Below are 15,145 nucleotides of genomic sequence, written 5' to 3'. Positions count from 1 at the left end.
TCTGCCTCTTAGGGGAGCTCTTGTTCAGTTTAAAAGTACAATTTGATTTGGGAGCTGGTAATCTTGTTTTAGTACCAGGGATCGAACTTGGGTCCTTGCGCTTGCAAGGCAGGCGGCAGAACCACTGAGCTAAATCCCCAGCCGTAAATGTTACTCTTTTTGTGTGTGCGTGAGAAAACAGCTTTATTACTGAGATGGAAGTGATTGCATGCTGAGTTCAACAGCCAGACCTCTTGTCATTCTCTGAAGCTTTGACTCCTGCCAGAGAAAGTCCTATGACTACTGGAAAGGTAGTAATGTCCACAGTCAGATGTACAGGGATCATGCCTCTGATCAGTCCACAAAATGTATTGCTTTTAGGCAGCACTGAAATGTCAGTTATGTATTAAAGTACTAGACACCAACATTTGAACAGATTTCCTGAGAACTGGAAAAAAATCATGTTTCAACAACTGATGAGATTTTTTTCTTTCTTTGAATGAAAAAATCTGATCTCTCAGACAGTTCCTTCTGGAACAAATTTTCTTCTCCCCCAGTCAGTCCCAGTGGGTTCACCTTTAGAGGCTCTGGGGCTAGGACAGGAAGTGAGACGTGTGAATGTCTCATCACTGGAGATAAATGTTGCTCTTTTTTAAAAACAGAACTACCAATGAAATAAAAAACCTCCAGTACCTACCTCGAACCAGTGAGCCTCGTGAGATGCTCTTTGAAGACAGGACACGAGCCCACGCAGATCACATCGGCCAAGGCTTCGAGCGGCAGACCACGGCCGCCGTGGGAGTGCTGAAGGCTGTGCACTGCGGAGAGTGGTGTGTACTATAATTTACACCATTTTAATGTTTTCCATAAGGAGCTGTAACACGATGATGACATCTGGTCTGCTAAGTCAGTGCCTTTCCTTGCATCATTGTAATCAAGGACCCTCTGAGAAAGCGTATAAGCTGCCCTGTGAGACAGTGATGCATGTGCTGCTGGCAGTTCAAGCCAGCGGAATAATTGAATCCAAATCAGATCTGCCCAGCAATGAGACATAATTATGGCCTGTGGTTTAATTTCCTTTCAATTATTGCCTGTGTGTGCACTTTGCCGCTTGATATGTGGCCAGGGCTTATGGATTGTGTTCGCTTCACAGTCTATCTGTAGAGCCAGAAAATATGTGTTGAATGAAAAACAACTTTCATGGCTACCAGTTTCACAGTGAAAGGGACCATTACCAAAGTTCTACAATATCAGATGACCAAATTTAAGACTATGAGATCTATTTTGGAATGAGGGAGATATTGTCAGCAGTGACAGTTTTCTGTCACTATTGCAAAATAATTTGCTTCCCATATGTTATGGCTTATATCTAGATGATCCCTCAAAGCCTCATGTGGTCATAGGGGGAGCTTTTTGGCGATGGCTGGATCTAGTGTGTGATGCTGGGTTTAAGGATGCGATGCTGGGATTGATTCATGGTGCAGTGCTAGGATTAAGGGTGACTCACCCTGGGTGTGAGTGCTCCCCACCCTAAAGGACAGAATGTAAGGACTGAAGGGAGCTGTTTTTGCTGCTTGTTGTTTTCTTCTTTGCTGCCTTCTGCCAGCCATGAACTCTTTCTCCTCTGCGATGCCCCTCTGCCATCCCCCTTGTCTTGGAGTCAGCCAACTATAGACTGAAACCTCTACACACTGTGAGCCAAGTAAACCTTCCCTCCTTTAATTTTCAGCGTTGGGCATTTTGTCTCACCAAGAAAAGTAACTAAGACACCATATCAGGGCTGCTTTTTAATGTTTTAATACTAATGATGGTAAAAAGTAACTTTGTTGGTGCTATAGGAAGGCTTTGTGCCTGTGTTAACTTTCTATCACTATAGGACAATACTTGAGGATAATTAACTTACAAGGAGAAAAGATGTACTTGGGTTCGTTTTAGAGGTTCCAGTCGGTGATGCAGCACACTCAGTGTTTTTAGGCCTCTGCCAGGGAAGCACATCATGGTGGAAACATGTGACAGAGCCAAAATGCTCACCTCACAAAGCAGAGACAGCCCCACCATCCCTTTGGAAACTACTTTCCACTAGGCTCTGCATACCCAAAATGCACCACGTCCCAGTGGCACCACCCCAGGGACCCAACCTTCTCTGCTTAGGCCTTCGGGGGACATTCCAGATCTAGAATCTAGCAGTGGCTCTGATACAAAAGTGCTCTGATCCTTTCATTATTGTTTCTTTACATTGAAGTAAGCCAAACCAAGGAAGTTGCCTTTTTCTTTTTCCTTATAGTTGTTTTGAGTTCTGCTCTTAAGAAGACATTACATGATTCACATTACCTCTGTGACATTAATAATACTAGAGTACATTCCTAAAAAACTCAAGCAGAAAAATTTAAAACCTTAAACTATATGATACGAGAAGGAGGAAAAAGAAGTGGTACAAAGGATCCTAATGGGGAGTAGAAAGATATTTATATAATTAAGTAAAAGGAACAGAAAAAAGTGATGAGGAATCGATAATAAATGTAAAAAAGGAAGGAAAAAAAAGCAAGTATATATAGAGAAAAAATTAAAATGGACAAAATTAAAAGAAGAATAAAGAAAGAAAGAAAAGCAGGCTGGGGACTTAGCTCAGTGGTGATTCCGCCTGCCTTGAAAGCACAAGGGCCTGAATTCAATTCAAAAATGAAAGAGAAAGGAAAAAGGAAAGGAGATAAGCAAGGAAGAAAGACAAAAGAAAATCCCCCAGGTCTTAATAAACTGGCTAAGAAGAAAGGAGAAAAGGAAAGAAAAAAGAAAAAAAAGAACAAAGAACAAAGTACCCCATTGAACCCCCTCCCCCCAAAATGAAAAAATTTCTCTGTGGTTTTGAATGTGTGGTTTCCTTACAGGATCTCCACTTTGGGGCAGTGTCCAAGTCCAGATGTGACCCTGCTCACACCTAGATGAAGAAAGCATTCAGACAGCAGATCTGTGCTGGATGTGGGTACCAGTAGGCAGGTGGATTAGGGCCAAGGCGCCAGTGCTGCCACTTTCAAATCTAGAGTGACTCAGGCTCAGCCTGGCCTCTGGCTGTGCAGGCGTAGTCTGTGTCCTTCAGCTCCATTCTCTCAGGGCTCGACCTGGCCTTCTGACCATAGCTGTGTCCCTGCTGACTGTCACACGGTCACTGGGAGCCCTAAAGTGAAGCCATCCCAGGCTGCTCTGAGTCCAGGATCCAAGCAGTCGTCCTTTTCCTGGAATGACATCCAGCCAAGCATTCTCTTCTGAGTCGTGGTGGGCACTGGGGCTGAATTCACTCAGCCACGATTGCCTGTTGAAGGACTCGTGTGGGGCAGCATCTTGTGCTCTCCCTGCAGATCACAGCACCTGCTTGTCCATCCCACCATTGCACTTCTCAGCGATACCCACTGTAGTCCCAGCTTTTGCTTCGTCTCTAGATTCAGTCTGCCTTTCTACAAGCCATAAACTCTGGTGAAAGTGCAGACTGCCCTTTCCTTCTTCGTGTTGTATTCTGTTTCTCTAATTCCTCTGTAGGTTTTAATTTTCCTTTCAGATCCTTTCTGGTTCCCAAGGATCTACCAGTCTCTCTCTCTGCCGCCCCCCTTTCTTCTCTAAGTTATTATTTTTCCATTGTCTGGATTCTGTATCTTGAAGAGGCTGAGTTGTCGCTTACCATGCTGGCATTTTTCCAGCTGTTTTTTTTTGTTGTTGTTTTTTTCCCAGACAAAAATTTGTTTATTTTTAGTTTATGCTGGAATCTTGGCTAGTTTGAGATCTTCTCTAATGTAAATATTTAAAATTAAAAATTTAAGCACCACTTTAGCTATATTTCACAAATTTGATGCCATGTTTTCATTATTATTTGGTTCATATTTCTTTCTTTTTTGTTTTTGAGGTGGTCTCACTATGTAGTTGAGACTGACCTGGAACTCACTATGTAGCCCAGGCTGGTCTCAAACTCACAGCAATCCTGCCTCAGCCTCCCGAGTGCTGGGATTATAGGTGTGTGCCACCACCCCTGGCTTATTTGGTTCATTTGGTTCATATTTCTAATTTCCTCTTTGGTTTATTTTTTAACTCATATGTTGTTGAAAACTTTTTTAGCGGGGGAGGGATCAAACTCAGTTCCCTGAGCTTGCGAAGCAGGTGCCAATGTTATTGAAAACTTTTTTTTTGGTTTTTTTGAGACAGGGTCTCACTATGTGGGTGAGACTGACCTGGAACTCACTATGTAGCCCAGGCTGGTCTACATAGTGATCATGGCGATCCTCCTGCCTCAGCCTCCTGAGTGGTGGGATTACAGGCATGCACCACAACACCTAGCTTGTTGAAAACTTAATTTCCAATATTTGAAAATTTTTTCCAAAGTTTTTATATATGTGCATAGTATTTCTAATTTAATTTCCTTGTGGTCAGAGAACATATTCAGTACTATTTCAGTCCTTAGTTTCTTTTAGGGACTATCCTTTTCTTTTTTGGTACCAGGGATAAAACTCAGGGCCTTGTGCTTTTGAGGCAGGTACAGAGCCACTGAGCTAAATCCACAGCCCTTTTATGGACTGTCTTGAAGAATGTTCTGTGTCCACTTAAAAGAGTGTATACTTGGTGTTTTGGTGGGGTTTGTGCTCTAGAAATGTCAAGTAAGTCAACTTGCTTGATTGTGTGGTTCAAGTCTTCTATATCCTTACTGATTTTTGTCTGTTTGTTAATCTCCAGTTCTAATTTTGGATTTATCTACTTCTTTGAATTTTTCTAATTTTTCCTCCAAGTATTTTTGTTTTGTAAAAGCTTACTGGAGACATAAATCAAATACCATATGAATATACGTAGGAGAGGTATGGGTGGGTCAAATAGAATTTCTACTTTTAATTTTTTGAGGAGTCTTCATACTGATTTTTCTAATGGTAGTAGTTCACATTCCAACCAACAATATACAAGGGTCCCTTTTTCTTCACGTCCTGGCCAGCATTTGTTGCTTTTTGTGATAGCTATTCTCACTGGGGTAAGATGGAATTTCAGAGTTGTTCGGATTTTCACTTCTCTAATGCAGGCCTAAGATGATGAATTTTTCGTGTACTTATTGCCCATTTGTACTTCTTCATTTGTTAAGTGTCTATTCAGTTCCTCCACTTATTTCTTTAGTTCTTTATTGTATCAGTCAGTGCTTAATAGAGAAATAGATTTAATGCAGTATATACAAATATAAGATAATATACAAAATAGGCTTACAGTGGCTGCCTAGAGTCAGGTATGGTGCAGGTGAACAGCTTGAAACCGGATTGAGCAGGCTTTAGATATTATTAATTTGGCTTATGACTCTGACTATTGGTTAAGATTATGAGTTACTCCAAGACCCAAGTATGAATTACTAATTGACCCTTTCTGCTGGTGTTTGGAGATAAAGTTCCCTATGCCAGTGGTCACACTAGAGGTCTCAATGATCGATGAGGTTGTGATATCTCTAATAGCAAGGAAACACTGCAGCTGGGGAATTACTACTGTGCAGCCATTCTCCAAGATCAAACATAAGCTATAGATAACACAGGTGTCTTGTTAACTTCACAAGACCACATCATTACTCCCCCTTTACAGCCAGGCTCATTAGTGCTTCAGCTCTGCAATTCCCTTTGCATCCCCTTGCTGTGCTGTGTAATCATAAATACTGACTGATCCAGTGCTTGTGATCTTAGGATAGAGCTAAGATCAGGCAGTACTTAGATGGGAGAGAGCTAAGAATCATCTCCCTGCCTCCACAATTAACAAGCCATCATTTGTTATTCTTCATCTCTTGTCCTTTGTATATTATTCTCTCATCCCCTGCAGTCCCCTTATCGGTGACTGGGCGTCTGTCCCTGTCCTGGAGCTCAGTATAGTGTGCCATGCAAATCCAAATCAGGAGGCTGGTGGGTCTGCGCTGGAGGCCCTGAGATGATGTTCAAGGTGAGAGTGAAGCCTGGAGCCCCTCTGATGAGACAGGGTGGGGCCCGCCTTCTTCCTTTCCCTTTGATTCCATCCAGGCTACAAGCCTATTGGTTGGTGCCACTCGCACTTAGGGCAGGTCTTCTGTCTTCTGTAAATCCCTTCAGCCACACCCAGAACTATGCTGATCCAATTTAGTTGGGCTTTGCTAATTCAAGTTCACACATTCAGTTACCCGTCACATTTATGTGTTCTATATTATTAGTCCTCTATGAGAAAAGTAGCTGGCAGTTTTTTCCCCCAGTTGTAGATTGTCTCTTTACTATCATCATTTCCTTTGCTGTGCAGAATCTTTTTTGGGGGGTGGTACCAGGGATTGAACTTGGGACCTTGTACTTGCGAAGCAGGCAGTGGAACCACTGAGCTAAATCCCCAGCCAGTGTGCATGTCTTTTAAATCTGATGTAGTCCTATTTGTTGATTTTTTTTTGTTTTTTTGGTGGTACTGGGGATTGAACTCACGACCCCATGCTTGCAAGGCAGGCAAGGTACCATTCAGCTAAATCCCTGGCTCTTATTTGTTGATTCTTGATGTTATTTCCTGTGCCATTGGCATTCTATTTAGGGGGTCCATATTCATATGCCTATGGCTTCAAGTGTTTCCCCAGCACTTTCTTTTTTTAAAAAAAATTTTTTTAAGAGTAAGAAAATTTTATTTTATTATTTTGGGGGGGGTACCAGGGATCAAATTTGGGACCTTGCACTTGCAAAGCAGGCAGCAGAACCCACTGAGCTAAATCCCTGGTCCCCTGGAAAAATTTATTGAGAGAAAGAAAGTTTCTGTCTAAGAGATAGAAGGCTCCACTTCTCAAAGATGTTTTATACAGTAAGGCCATGAGGTGAGGCAGTTACAAAGTGGGACAAAACTATAAGACCCAGTGGAAAATTACAAGGTGGATATGAGGTGGGGCAAAACCATGACCAACCAATAAAATTACAAGTACAGGGGCAGGGATTTAGCTCAGTGGTTCTGCTACCTGCCTCGCAAGCACAAGTTCCCAAGTTTGATTCCTGGTACTGAAAAAAAAAAAGACCAATTCCTTATAAAACATTGCAAATGTTGCAGAGAACACGTTCAGTAAAAAATGTGAACACTGGGGCCGGGGATTTGGCTCCATGGTTTTGCCACCTGCCTTGTAAGAACAAGGGCTGGTGTTCAATCCCAGGTACCAGAAAAAAAAAAAAAAAAAAAAAAAAAAAAAATAGAGTACAAGTACAGTCACCTAGGTAATATTGGTTAAATGGGGGAGCAAGTCACATAGCAAGTGTATGCGGATTTTCAGTAAGGGTGGGGGTCAGGGATATTTCCTGGGGAGACTGGGTTAATACCTTGGTCCCCCACTGAGGTGATTGGTACCATACCCTACTTAGAATGTCAGTTTATCCCGGGGGGCGGGGAGCACAAGGTTGTAGTAGTTTCTTTACAATTCTGGCCTTCAGTGAATGTGTCTTGTTTGTGCTCCGTGTTGGCTCCTTCTGGGCTGGCCCTGTCTAACTGCCTACAAGATATCTGATTAACTTACCTATTCGCAATATTCCCCCCCTGAAGAAGTACCATAACTGATGTGAGGGGGCAAAGGGTGAAGAATGTTCTGGCTACTTTGAGCTGAAGAGGGTCGTAGTGATCAGCAGTTACAGTACTGTCTATCTAAAGTCCTTCGATGAGCACCAGGCATTGTCATTTTGGTAGCCTTACAGCTTTGAGTCTGGAGGAGACAAGGCCAAAGAAAGTTAAGAATGAATACATGGGCCAAATTCTAAGGTCAGCAGCATTGTGATGAGTATAGCCAACAAGTTTTTCCACCCAGAAGTACTAGTAATAGCCTCTCTCACCTCTCACAAAGAGGATAGGCAAAGGTCCAAGGAACTTCAGAAGCCAACATAGAAGTTGTATGGTATAGTTTAGCAGTTAGCTATTTCTAAAGTCGATCTGGTGAGTCCTGGTAAAAGAAGTCTAACACATTTGTCATTGGTTGCATTTGTATGACAGCCCCTCTGACCAGTAATCTTGGTGGATTACAAAATGATATAGGGGGAGGAGATGTAACTCCCAATCTTGGTAGACATCTGAAACTCGAGTTTGTATTCTCTAAAATCGAAGAATGAATTCTAGGAACAGCAGAGGTTAAGAGTAGGAAAAACTTATTGATAGAAAGTAAGCTTCTGTCTAAGAGATGGAAGGCGGACCAGAAAGTGGGTTGCCTTCCCCAGCACTTTGAAAGTTTGTCTTTATATCTAGGTCTTTTTTGATTTTAATACAGTGTGAGAGATACAGATAATTTCAGTGTTCTGCAGGTACATAACCAGCTTTCTCAATACCATTTGTGAAGTAGCCTATCTGGCTCTTCCCCAGCAGGTGCGCGCTGTCCCCTCTGTGAAACACCAGACAGTGGAGGGTGTGCATTGTCCTGTGGTCTGCATGGTCCCACTTCATTGGTCTGCACGTCTGTGTTTATGCCAGTCGTGTGCTGTATTTGTAGTATAACTTACAATCCAGTATTAGGCTGATTCCTGCTTTTCTCCCCCTCCCCGCCAGGATTGTTTTCACTATTCTGGGTCTCTTCTGATTCCATACAAATTTTGGAATTGTTTTTTGTCTAAAGCTGTGAAGAATGCTTGCTTTGTCATCACATATACTAAATCTGTAATGAATGTTGTTGGTATTTTAGTAGGGATTGCATTAAATCTATAGTATTCTTTGGGAGATATTTTAACAATATTAATTCTCCCTATCTAGGAACAGAGGATAGTTTTCCACTTTTTAACATGTTCTTCAGTTTTTTTCTTCAAGTTCTGTAGTTTTCATTTTAGAAGTTTTTTACCTCCTTGGTTAGGTTGATTCAGGTAGGCAGACAGGTAGGCAGGTAGGTATGTAGAATAGCAATAGTTCATACACCATGCATCATTATCTTCAAAGTAGTTACTCAGCATGTAAGACATAGACCAAAAAGAGTTTTACAAGAAGAAAAAAAGATAACACAAAAATTTCTTTTCAGTGAACTAAGATAAACTAGAGTAGTATAAATGAAACAAATTATCATATATTAAAATATTTTCGAAACAACAGAATAGGTAATTTGGGGAAGTACTTCTCACTTCCCATTTATCATTTTTTTTTTTTTTTTTGAGAAGTGTCTCGCTATGTAGTTCAAGCTGGCCTTGAACGCACTGTGTAGCACAGGCTGTCCTCGAACTTGCAGAGATCCTCCCGTCTCAGCCTCCTGTGTGCTAGGATCACAGGTATAAGCCACCATACCAAGCACTGCATCTTTATCTTCTGTTTTTGTCTTTATTTGTATTTTGGTTTTTTTTAAATGTTTCTCATATAAGGGAAACCATTCGATATTTCAGCTTGTGTGACTTAGTTCACAACTTTTTAAAAATAGTTTCTTTAGTTTTTTATTTTCTTTTATTGATACATTTTAGATACACATAATGATAACATTCAGCATAGGGAATTTGTGCTTATACATGAATATCTTGTGTTTTTTTCCATTCCTGTCCCTTCCCTACAAACTCTCTTCCCCTCATTTATTTACAGAAGCTTTGGGGGCCGGGGATTTAGCTCAGCGGTTCGGTGGCCTGCCTTGCAAGTGCAAGGACCCGAGTTCAATCTCCGGCACCAAAACAACAACAAAAAAAAAACAAAAACAAACAAACAAAAGCTTTGTTTTCATTTTTTCCTTCTATTCTTTTTTTCCTTTTCCTTTCCTCCCCCCTTCCTTCTTCTTGTTCCCCTCCCCATTTGAGCATTTTCTTTCCACTTTCCAGTACCCGTTATATATTTTGGTCCTTATTTACACTTTCAGTTTCTTATACCACAGAAACAATGCAGTATTTAAACATTTGTGTCTGATTTATTTCACTTAAGAATGTGGTCTGAAGGTGCACTTTTTAAGGGAGAAATGTCTCAAGCATACCCTTCTTCGTGGCAGAGTAGCACTCTATTATAAAAGAATCTTTATCCACTGATTGGATTTGGGCTGTTTCCAAGATTTACCTGTTACAGACTGTGCCACTGTAAACATGGGTGTTCATATATCACTGTGATATGATGCTCTTAATATCTTCAGGAAGACACCAAGAAGGGAATAGCTGGCTGGAATGGAACCTCTAGTTTTAGTTTTTTGAGGAATTTCCACACTGATTTCCTTGGGCAACATTTTTTTTTTTTTTTTTGGTACGGGGATCACACGGGAACCTTGTTCTTGTGACACAGGTGTTGGAACCACTGAGCTAAATCTCTGGCCCTTCCGCATTGATTTACGAGGTTGTTGTACCAGTCCATATTGCCACCAACAGTGGAGAAGGGTTCTTTTTCCCCCACAGCTCTGCCAGCATTTGTTGTTGGTTGATTTCTTGATAATAGCTATTCTTTGTGGGGTGAGATAGAATCTCAGTGTTTTTTTTTTTTTTTTTTTTGGTATTGGGGATCGAACTCAGGACCTTGTGTTTGTGAGGCAGGCAGCAGAACCACTGAGCTAAATCCCTGGTGCTCAGTGTTGTGTTGTTTTATTTTATTTATTTATTTATTTTTGGTTTTTTGAGACAGGGTCTCACTGTGTAGTTGAGACTGACCTGGAACTCCCTATGTAAGCCCAGGCTGGTCTCAGACTCACAGGATCCTCCTGCCTCAGCCTCCCCAGTGCTGGAATTACAGTTGTGCGCCACCACTCCCAGCTTCAGTGTTGTTTTAATTTGCACCTCTTGAATGAAGAGTGATGGTGAACAGTTTTTCATATATTGATTTGCTCTTTGTACTTTGTTGGTTTTTTTTTTTTTTTTTTTTTTTTTTTTTGGTTCCAGGGATCGGGTCCTCGCGCTTGCAAGGCAGGTGGTGGAACCACTCAGCTAAATCCCTGGCCCAGCTCTTTGTACTTCTTTATCTGAGAAGTGTCTGTTCATTTCAGATGTTCATTTTTGCACTGGGTCTTTAAATTGGGGGGTCTGATTATTTTGAGTTCTTTATATATTCAGATATTAGTTATTTTTTGAGGAACAGCTGGCAAAAATTTTTCCCACTCCATGGGTTGTCTCTGTACTCTGTTGGTGATTTCTTTTGCTGTGCAAAAGTTTTTTAATAAGATGAGATTTAAGTTGTTGATTCTTTGTGAAATTTTCTGTGTGATTGGTGTTCTGTTCATAAAGTCTTTGCCATTGTCTTCAAGAGCTCTACTTATTCTATTTTCCAGCATATTTAGTGCTTGTTTCAATATTTAGATCTTTGATCCATTTTTAGTTTAGTATGTGGTAAAAGACATAGTTCTAATTCTAATATTTGGATTTGGAAAGCTAGTTTTTCCAACACCTTTTATTAAAGAGGCTATCTTTCTTCCAATGAAGGTTTTTGGCTCCTTTCTCATAGATAAGTTGGCTAAGTATGCTTGGAGTTGTTTCTGCATCTTCAAATCTGTTCCATTGATCCTTGAGTCTGGGTTTTTTATATTTTCATATTCATTCATTCATTCATTCATTCATTTATTTATTTATTTATTTATTTATTTTTCAGTACCATGCTGTTTTTATCACAGTAGGTTTGTAGTATAATTTCAAGTCAGGGATTGTGATGCTCCCTGCCTTGGCTTGTTTCCCAGAAGTGCTTTGCTATTCTAGGTCTCTTCAAGTTTCAAATGAATTTTAGGATTGTTTTCTCTGATTCTGGTGAGATATACTATTGCTATTTTGGACAGGATGGCTTTAAATCTGTATAACTTAACTTTGAAGTATGGTCATTTTCACTATGTTCGTTCTTCCTACACAAGAACAAGGGATGTCTTTCCACTTTCTGATGTCCACTTCAGTCTCCTTTTTCAGGGTATTGTAGTTTTCGGTGTAAAGGTCTTTTCCTTCCTTTGTTAGATCGATTCCTAGGTATTTCATTTTTTTGGATGCTACTGTTAAAGGCGTGGTTTGCCTAATTTCTGTCTCAGTGACTTCATTATTTACAGGAATTCTATTGATTTTTGAGTGTTGGCTTTGTATCCAGCTATGCTACTGAATCTGGTTATTAAATGTACAAGTCTTTCAGTGGAGTTTTTGGGGTCTTCCATGTAAAGTATCATGTCATCCACAAGTAATGATAATTTAACTTTTTCCTTTCCTATCCTTATTTCTTTTATTTATTTCTTGTATAATTGCTCTGGCTAATGTTGCCAGAACTACATTGAGTAAGAGTAGAGATAGTGGAGATCTTTGTCTTGTTCCTGATTAGAGTGAAAGCCTTAAGTTTTTGTGCATTTAGTATGATGTTTGCTGCTGGTTTGTCTTAGATGGCTTTTATCAGATTGAGATAAAGACCGTCTATTCCAATTTTCTGTAAGGATTTTATCATGAGTGGGTGTTGGACTTTGTCAAACATTTTTCTGCATCTATTGAGATGATCATATGGTTTTTGTTCTTGGCTATATTAATATAGCATATTACATTTATTGATTTGTGTATGTTCATCCATTCCTGCATCCCTAGGATGAATCTTGCTTGGTTATGGTGTATAATTTTCTTGATGATTTGCTGCATTCTGTTTCCCAGTATGTTATTGAGGATTTTTACATCTATGCTCATTAGGGAGATTGGCCTGTAGTTCTCTTTTTTGGTTGGTTCCTTCTCTGGTTTTAGAATCAGGCTAATGCTTACTTCTAGGAATGAATTTAGAATTATTGCTTCCCTTTCGATTCCATTAAAGAATTTGAAAAGTAGTGTCGTTAGATCTTTAAATTTCTTGTAGAGTTCGTCAGTGAATCTTTCAGGACCTGGGCTTTTCTTTGTTGGTAGATTTTTGAATTACATCTTCAATTTCATTGACTGGTTTATTTAAAAATTTTATATCTTCTTGATTCAGCTTTGATAATTCATATCTGTCTAGAAATCTGTCCATTTCTTCTGTTTTTTCTGTCTTATTAGAATACAGGTTCTTGAAGTAGGTATTCATGATCTTCTGGATTTCTGCAGGATCTGTTGTGATTCATCCTTTTCATTCCTAATTGCGTGGATTTGAGTTTTTTCTTTCCTTGATAAGGTTGGCATGGCAAAGCGTTTGTCAACTTTATTTAATCTGTCAAAGAATCAACTCTTCGCTTCATTGATTCTTTGTATTGTTTTGTTAGTATCAGCTGCATTATTTTCTGCTCTGCTCTTTATAATTTCTTCCCTTGTATGAGCTTTGAGCTTGATTTGCTGTTCTTTTTCTAGAAGCTTTAGATTCAGTATTAGGTTATTTGAGCTTGTTCTGTTTTTGTGATGTGGATATTCACTGCTATTAAATTCCCTCCCAGGACTGCTTTCATTGTGTCCTGTGAGTTCCAATATATTGTATTGGCATTATCATTTAATTGTAGAAACTGTGTAATTTTTTTTTCCTTTTTTTGGTTTTTTGAGACAGGGTCTCACTATGTACTTGAGACTGACCTGAAACTCACTATGTAGCCCATGCTGGTCTTGAACTCACAATGATCCTCCTACCTCAGCCTCCAGAATGCTGGGATTACAGGTGTGCGCCACCATGCCTGGCTTTCTAATATTTTCTTTAATTTCATCTGTGACCCATTGGTTTTTCAGGATGGTGTTATTTAATTTCCATGTGTTTGTGAAGGTTTTCTGATTTCTTTTGCCATTGATTTCCAGTTTCAATTAGTATGGTGTGATAATATGTGTGGGATAATTTCAATTCCTTCGTGTTTACTGAAGCATGTTCTATCAGTATATGGTCTGTTTTGGAGGACGTCTCATGTGTGGCTGAGAGGAATGTGTATTCTGATGTTGTGGGGAGGAACACTTCATAGACATCTACTAAATCCGTTTTTCCAAAATTTTTTTTGGGGAGCCGGAGATTTAGCTCAGTGGTTCAGTGGCCTGCCTGGCAAGTGAGGACCCGAGTTCAATCCCCGGAACCCAAAACAAACAAACAAAAAAAAACCCAAAATTTTTTTTGGTGATTTTTTTTTGTTGTTGTCCTGGTTTATCTATTTGTGACAGTGGGGTATTGAGGTCCCCCATTACAACTGTATTCATGCTTATTTGATTTTTCATGTCCATTAATATTTGTCTTATATAGTTGGGTGTGCTGGTATTTGGTACATATACATATATTTATGATTGTTATCTCTTCCTCTTGGCTCATATCTCCCTCTCCCTCCCCCGTCACTCCCTTCCCCCTCCGCCTACCTTTCCCTCTCTTTTCAGGCTGGCCTTGAACTCACTATTTAACCCAGGCTGGCCTCTAACTTGCAGCAGTCCTCCTGCTTCAGCCTCCTGATTCTTTGTTTCTCTTAATCAGTCTTGGCCTTAAATCACTTTGTCTGCAAATAGAATAGCTACCTTTCCCTGCTTTTTTCCAGTTCCTGTCACATGGAGTATTGTTTTCCATCCTTCGACTGTGAATTTCTGTTTTAACTAGTTGTGTTTCTTACATGTAAGATATTATTGGATCTTGCTTCCTTATCCATTTTTCCAGTGTATTTCTTTTGATTGATGAATTTAGATCATTTACATTGATGGTTATAACTGATATATATTGGTTTAACCTGGTCATGTTATTTTCCTGTTGTTGGTTTCCTTTTTTCCCTCTTTGTTTAATTACTTGCCTTTCCTGGTAGATTCATTCTATTGGAGTTCATGGAGTTATAGTCCTTATCTCTTTCTGTGATGTCTTTCAGAACATTTTGGAATTGTTTGGTGGTCATGATTTTCTTCAGATGTTCTTTGTCATGGAAGTGTCTTATTTCTCCATCAAATTTGAAAGTTTTGTAGAATAAATCAGTCTTGGCTGGAGGTGATTTTCTTTTAGGGCTTGAAATGCTTCACACTCTCCTTGACTTGAGGGTTTGTGTTGAGAAGTCTGTTGTGATTCTGATTGACTTTTCTTTACACGTGATTTGTGTCTTTTCTCTAACAGCTTTTAATATTCTGTTCCTGTGCTGAATTTCTGGAATCTTGACTGTTATATGCCTTGGTGTAATTTATTTTAATTATGGCTAATTGGAGTTCTGTATACCTCACTTATCTGTGTGTCAAGTTCTTTTTTCCTTGCTCAGGAAGTTTTTTGCTGTTATTTCTGTGAACAGTTTTTAAAGCTGTTTGCACTATCTCCTGCTTTTTCTTTGACTCCAGTTAATCTTATGTTATTCTTCTTTGCACCATCTAGCAGCTGTTGGATCAATTTTTTGTGGTCCTTTGCTATTTTTAAGAAATCTTCC

At 39.7% G+C, this 15,145-nt stretch overlaps 1 protein-coding gene and 1 non-coding gene across 2 annotated transcripts in view; one reads left to right on the top strand and one right to left on the bottom strand.

Annotated features, from left to right (window-relative positions):
- Window positions 1-15,145, top strand: part of Rsbn1l (round spermatid basic protein 1 like) — a 50,870-nt gene that overhangs the window by 27,280 nt on the left and 8,445 nt on the right. The window contains exon 5 of the mRNA XM_010636910.3: window positions 642-809. Coding sequence (XP_010635212.1) covers window positions 642-809 — 168 coding nt within the window. The remainder of the gene's footprint in view (window positions 1-641; window positions 810-15,145) is intronic.
- On the bottom strand, window positions 492-613 carry LOC117284183. Its single transcript, XR_004515283.1, has one exon. It is a non-coding gene; the product is annotated as a small nucleolar RNA SNORD22 (small nucleolar RNA).

Source organism: Fukomys damarensis, unplaced genomic scaffold, assembly GCF_012274545.1.
Source record: "Fukomys damarensis isolate Sample0158 unplaced genomic scaffold, DMR_v1.0_HiC HiC_scaffold_4, whole genome shotgun sequence".
NCBI classification, from domain to species: Eukaryota; Metazoa; Chordata; class Mammalia; order Rodentia; family Bathyergidae; genus Fukomys; species Fukomys damarensis.
Note: the sequence above shows the minus strand (reverse complement) of the source record. Positions and strands in the feature narration are given on the sequence as shown.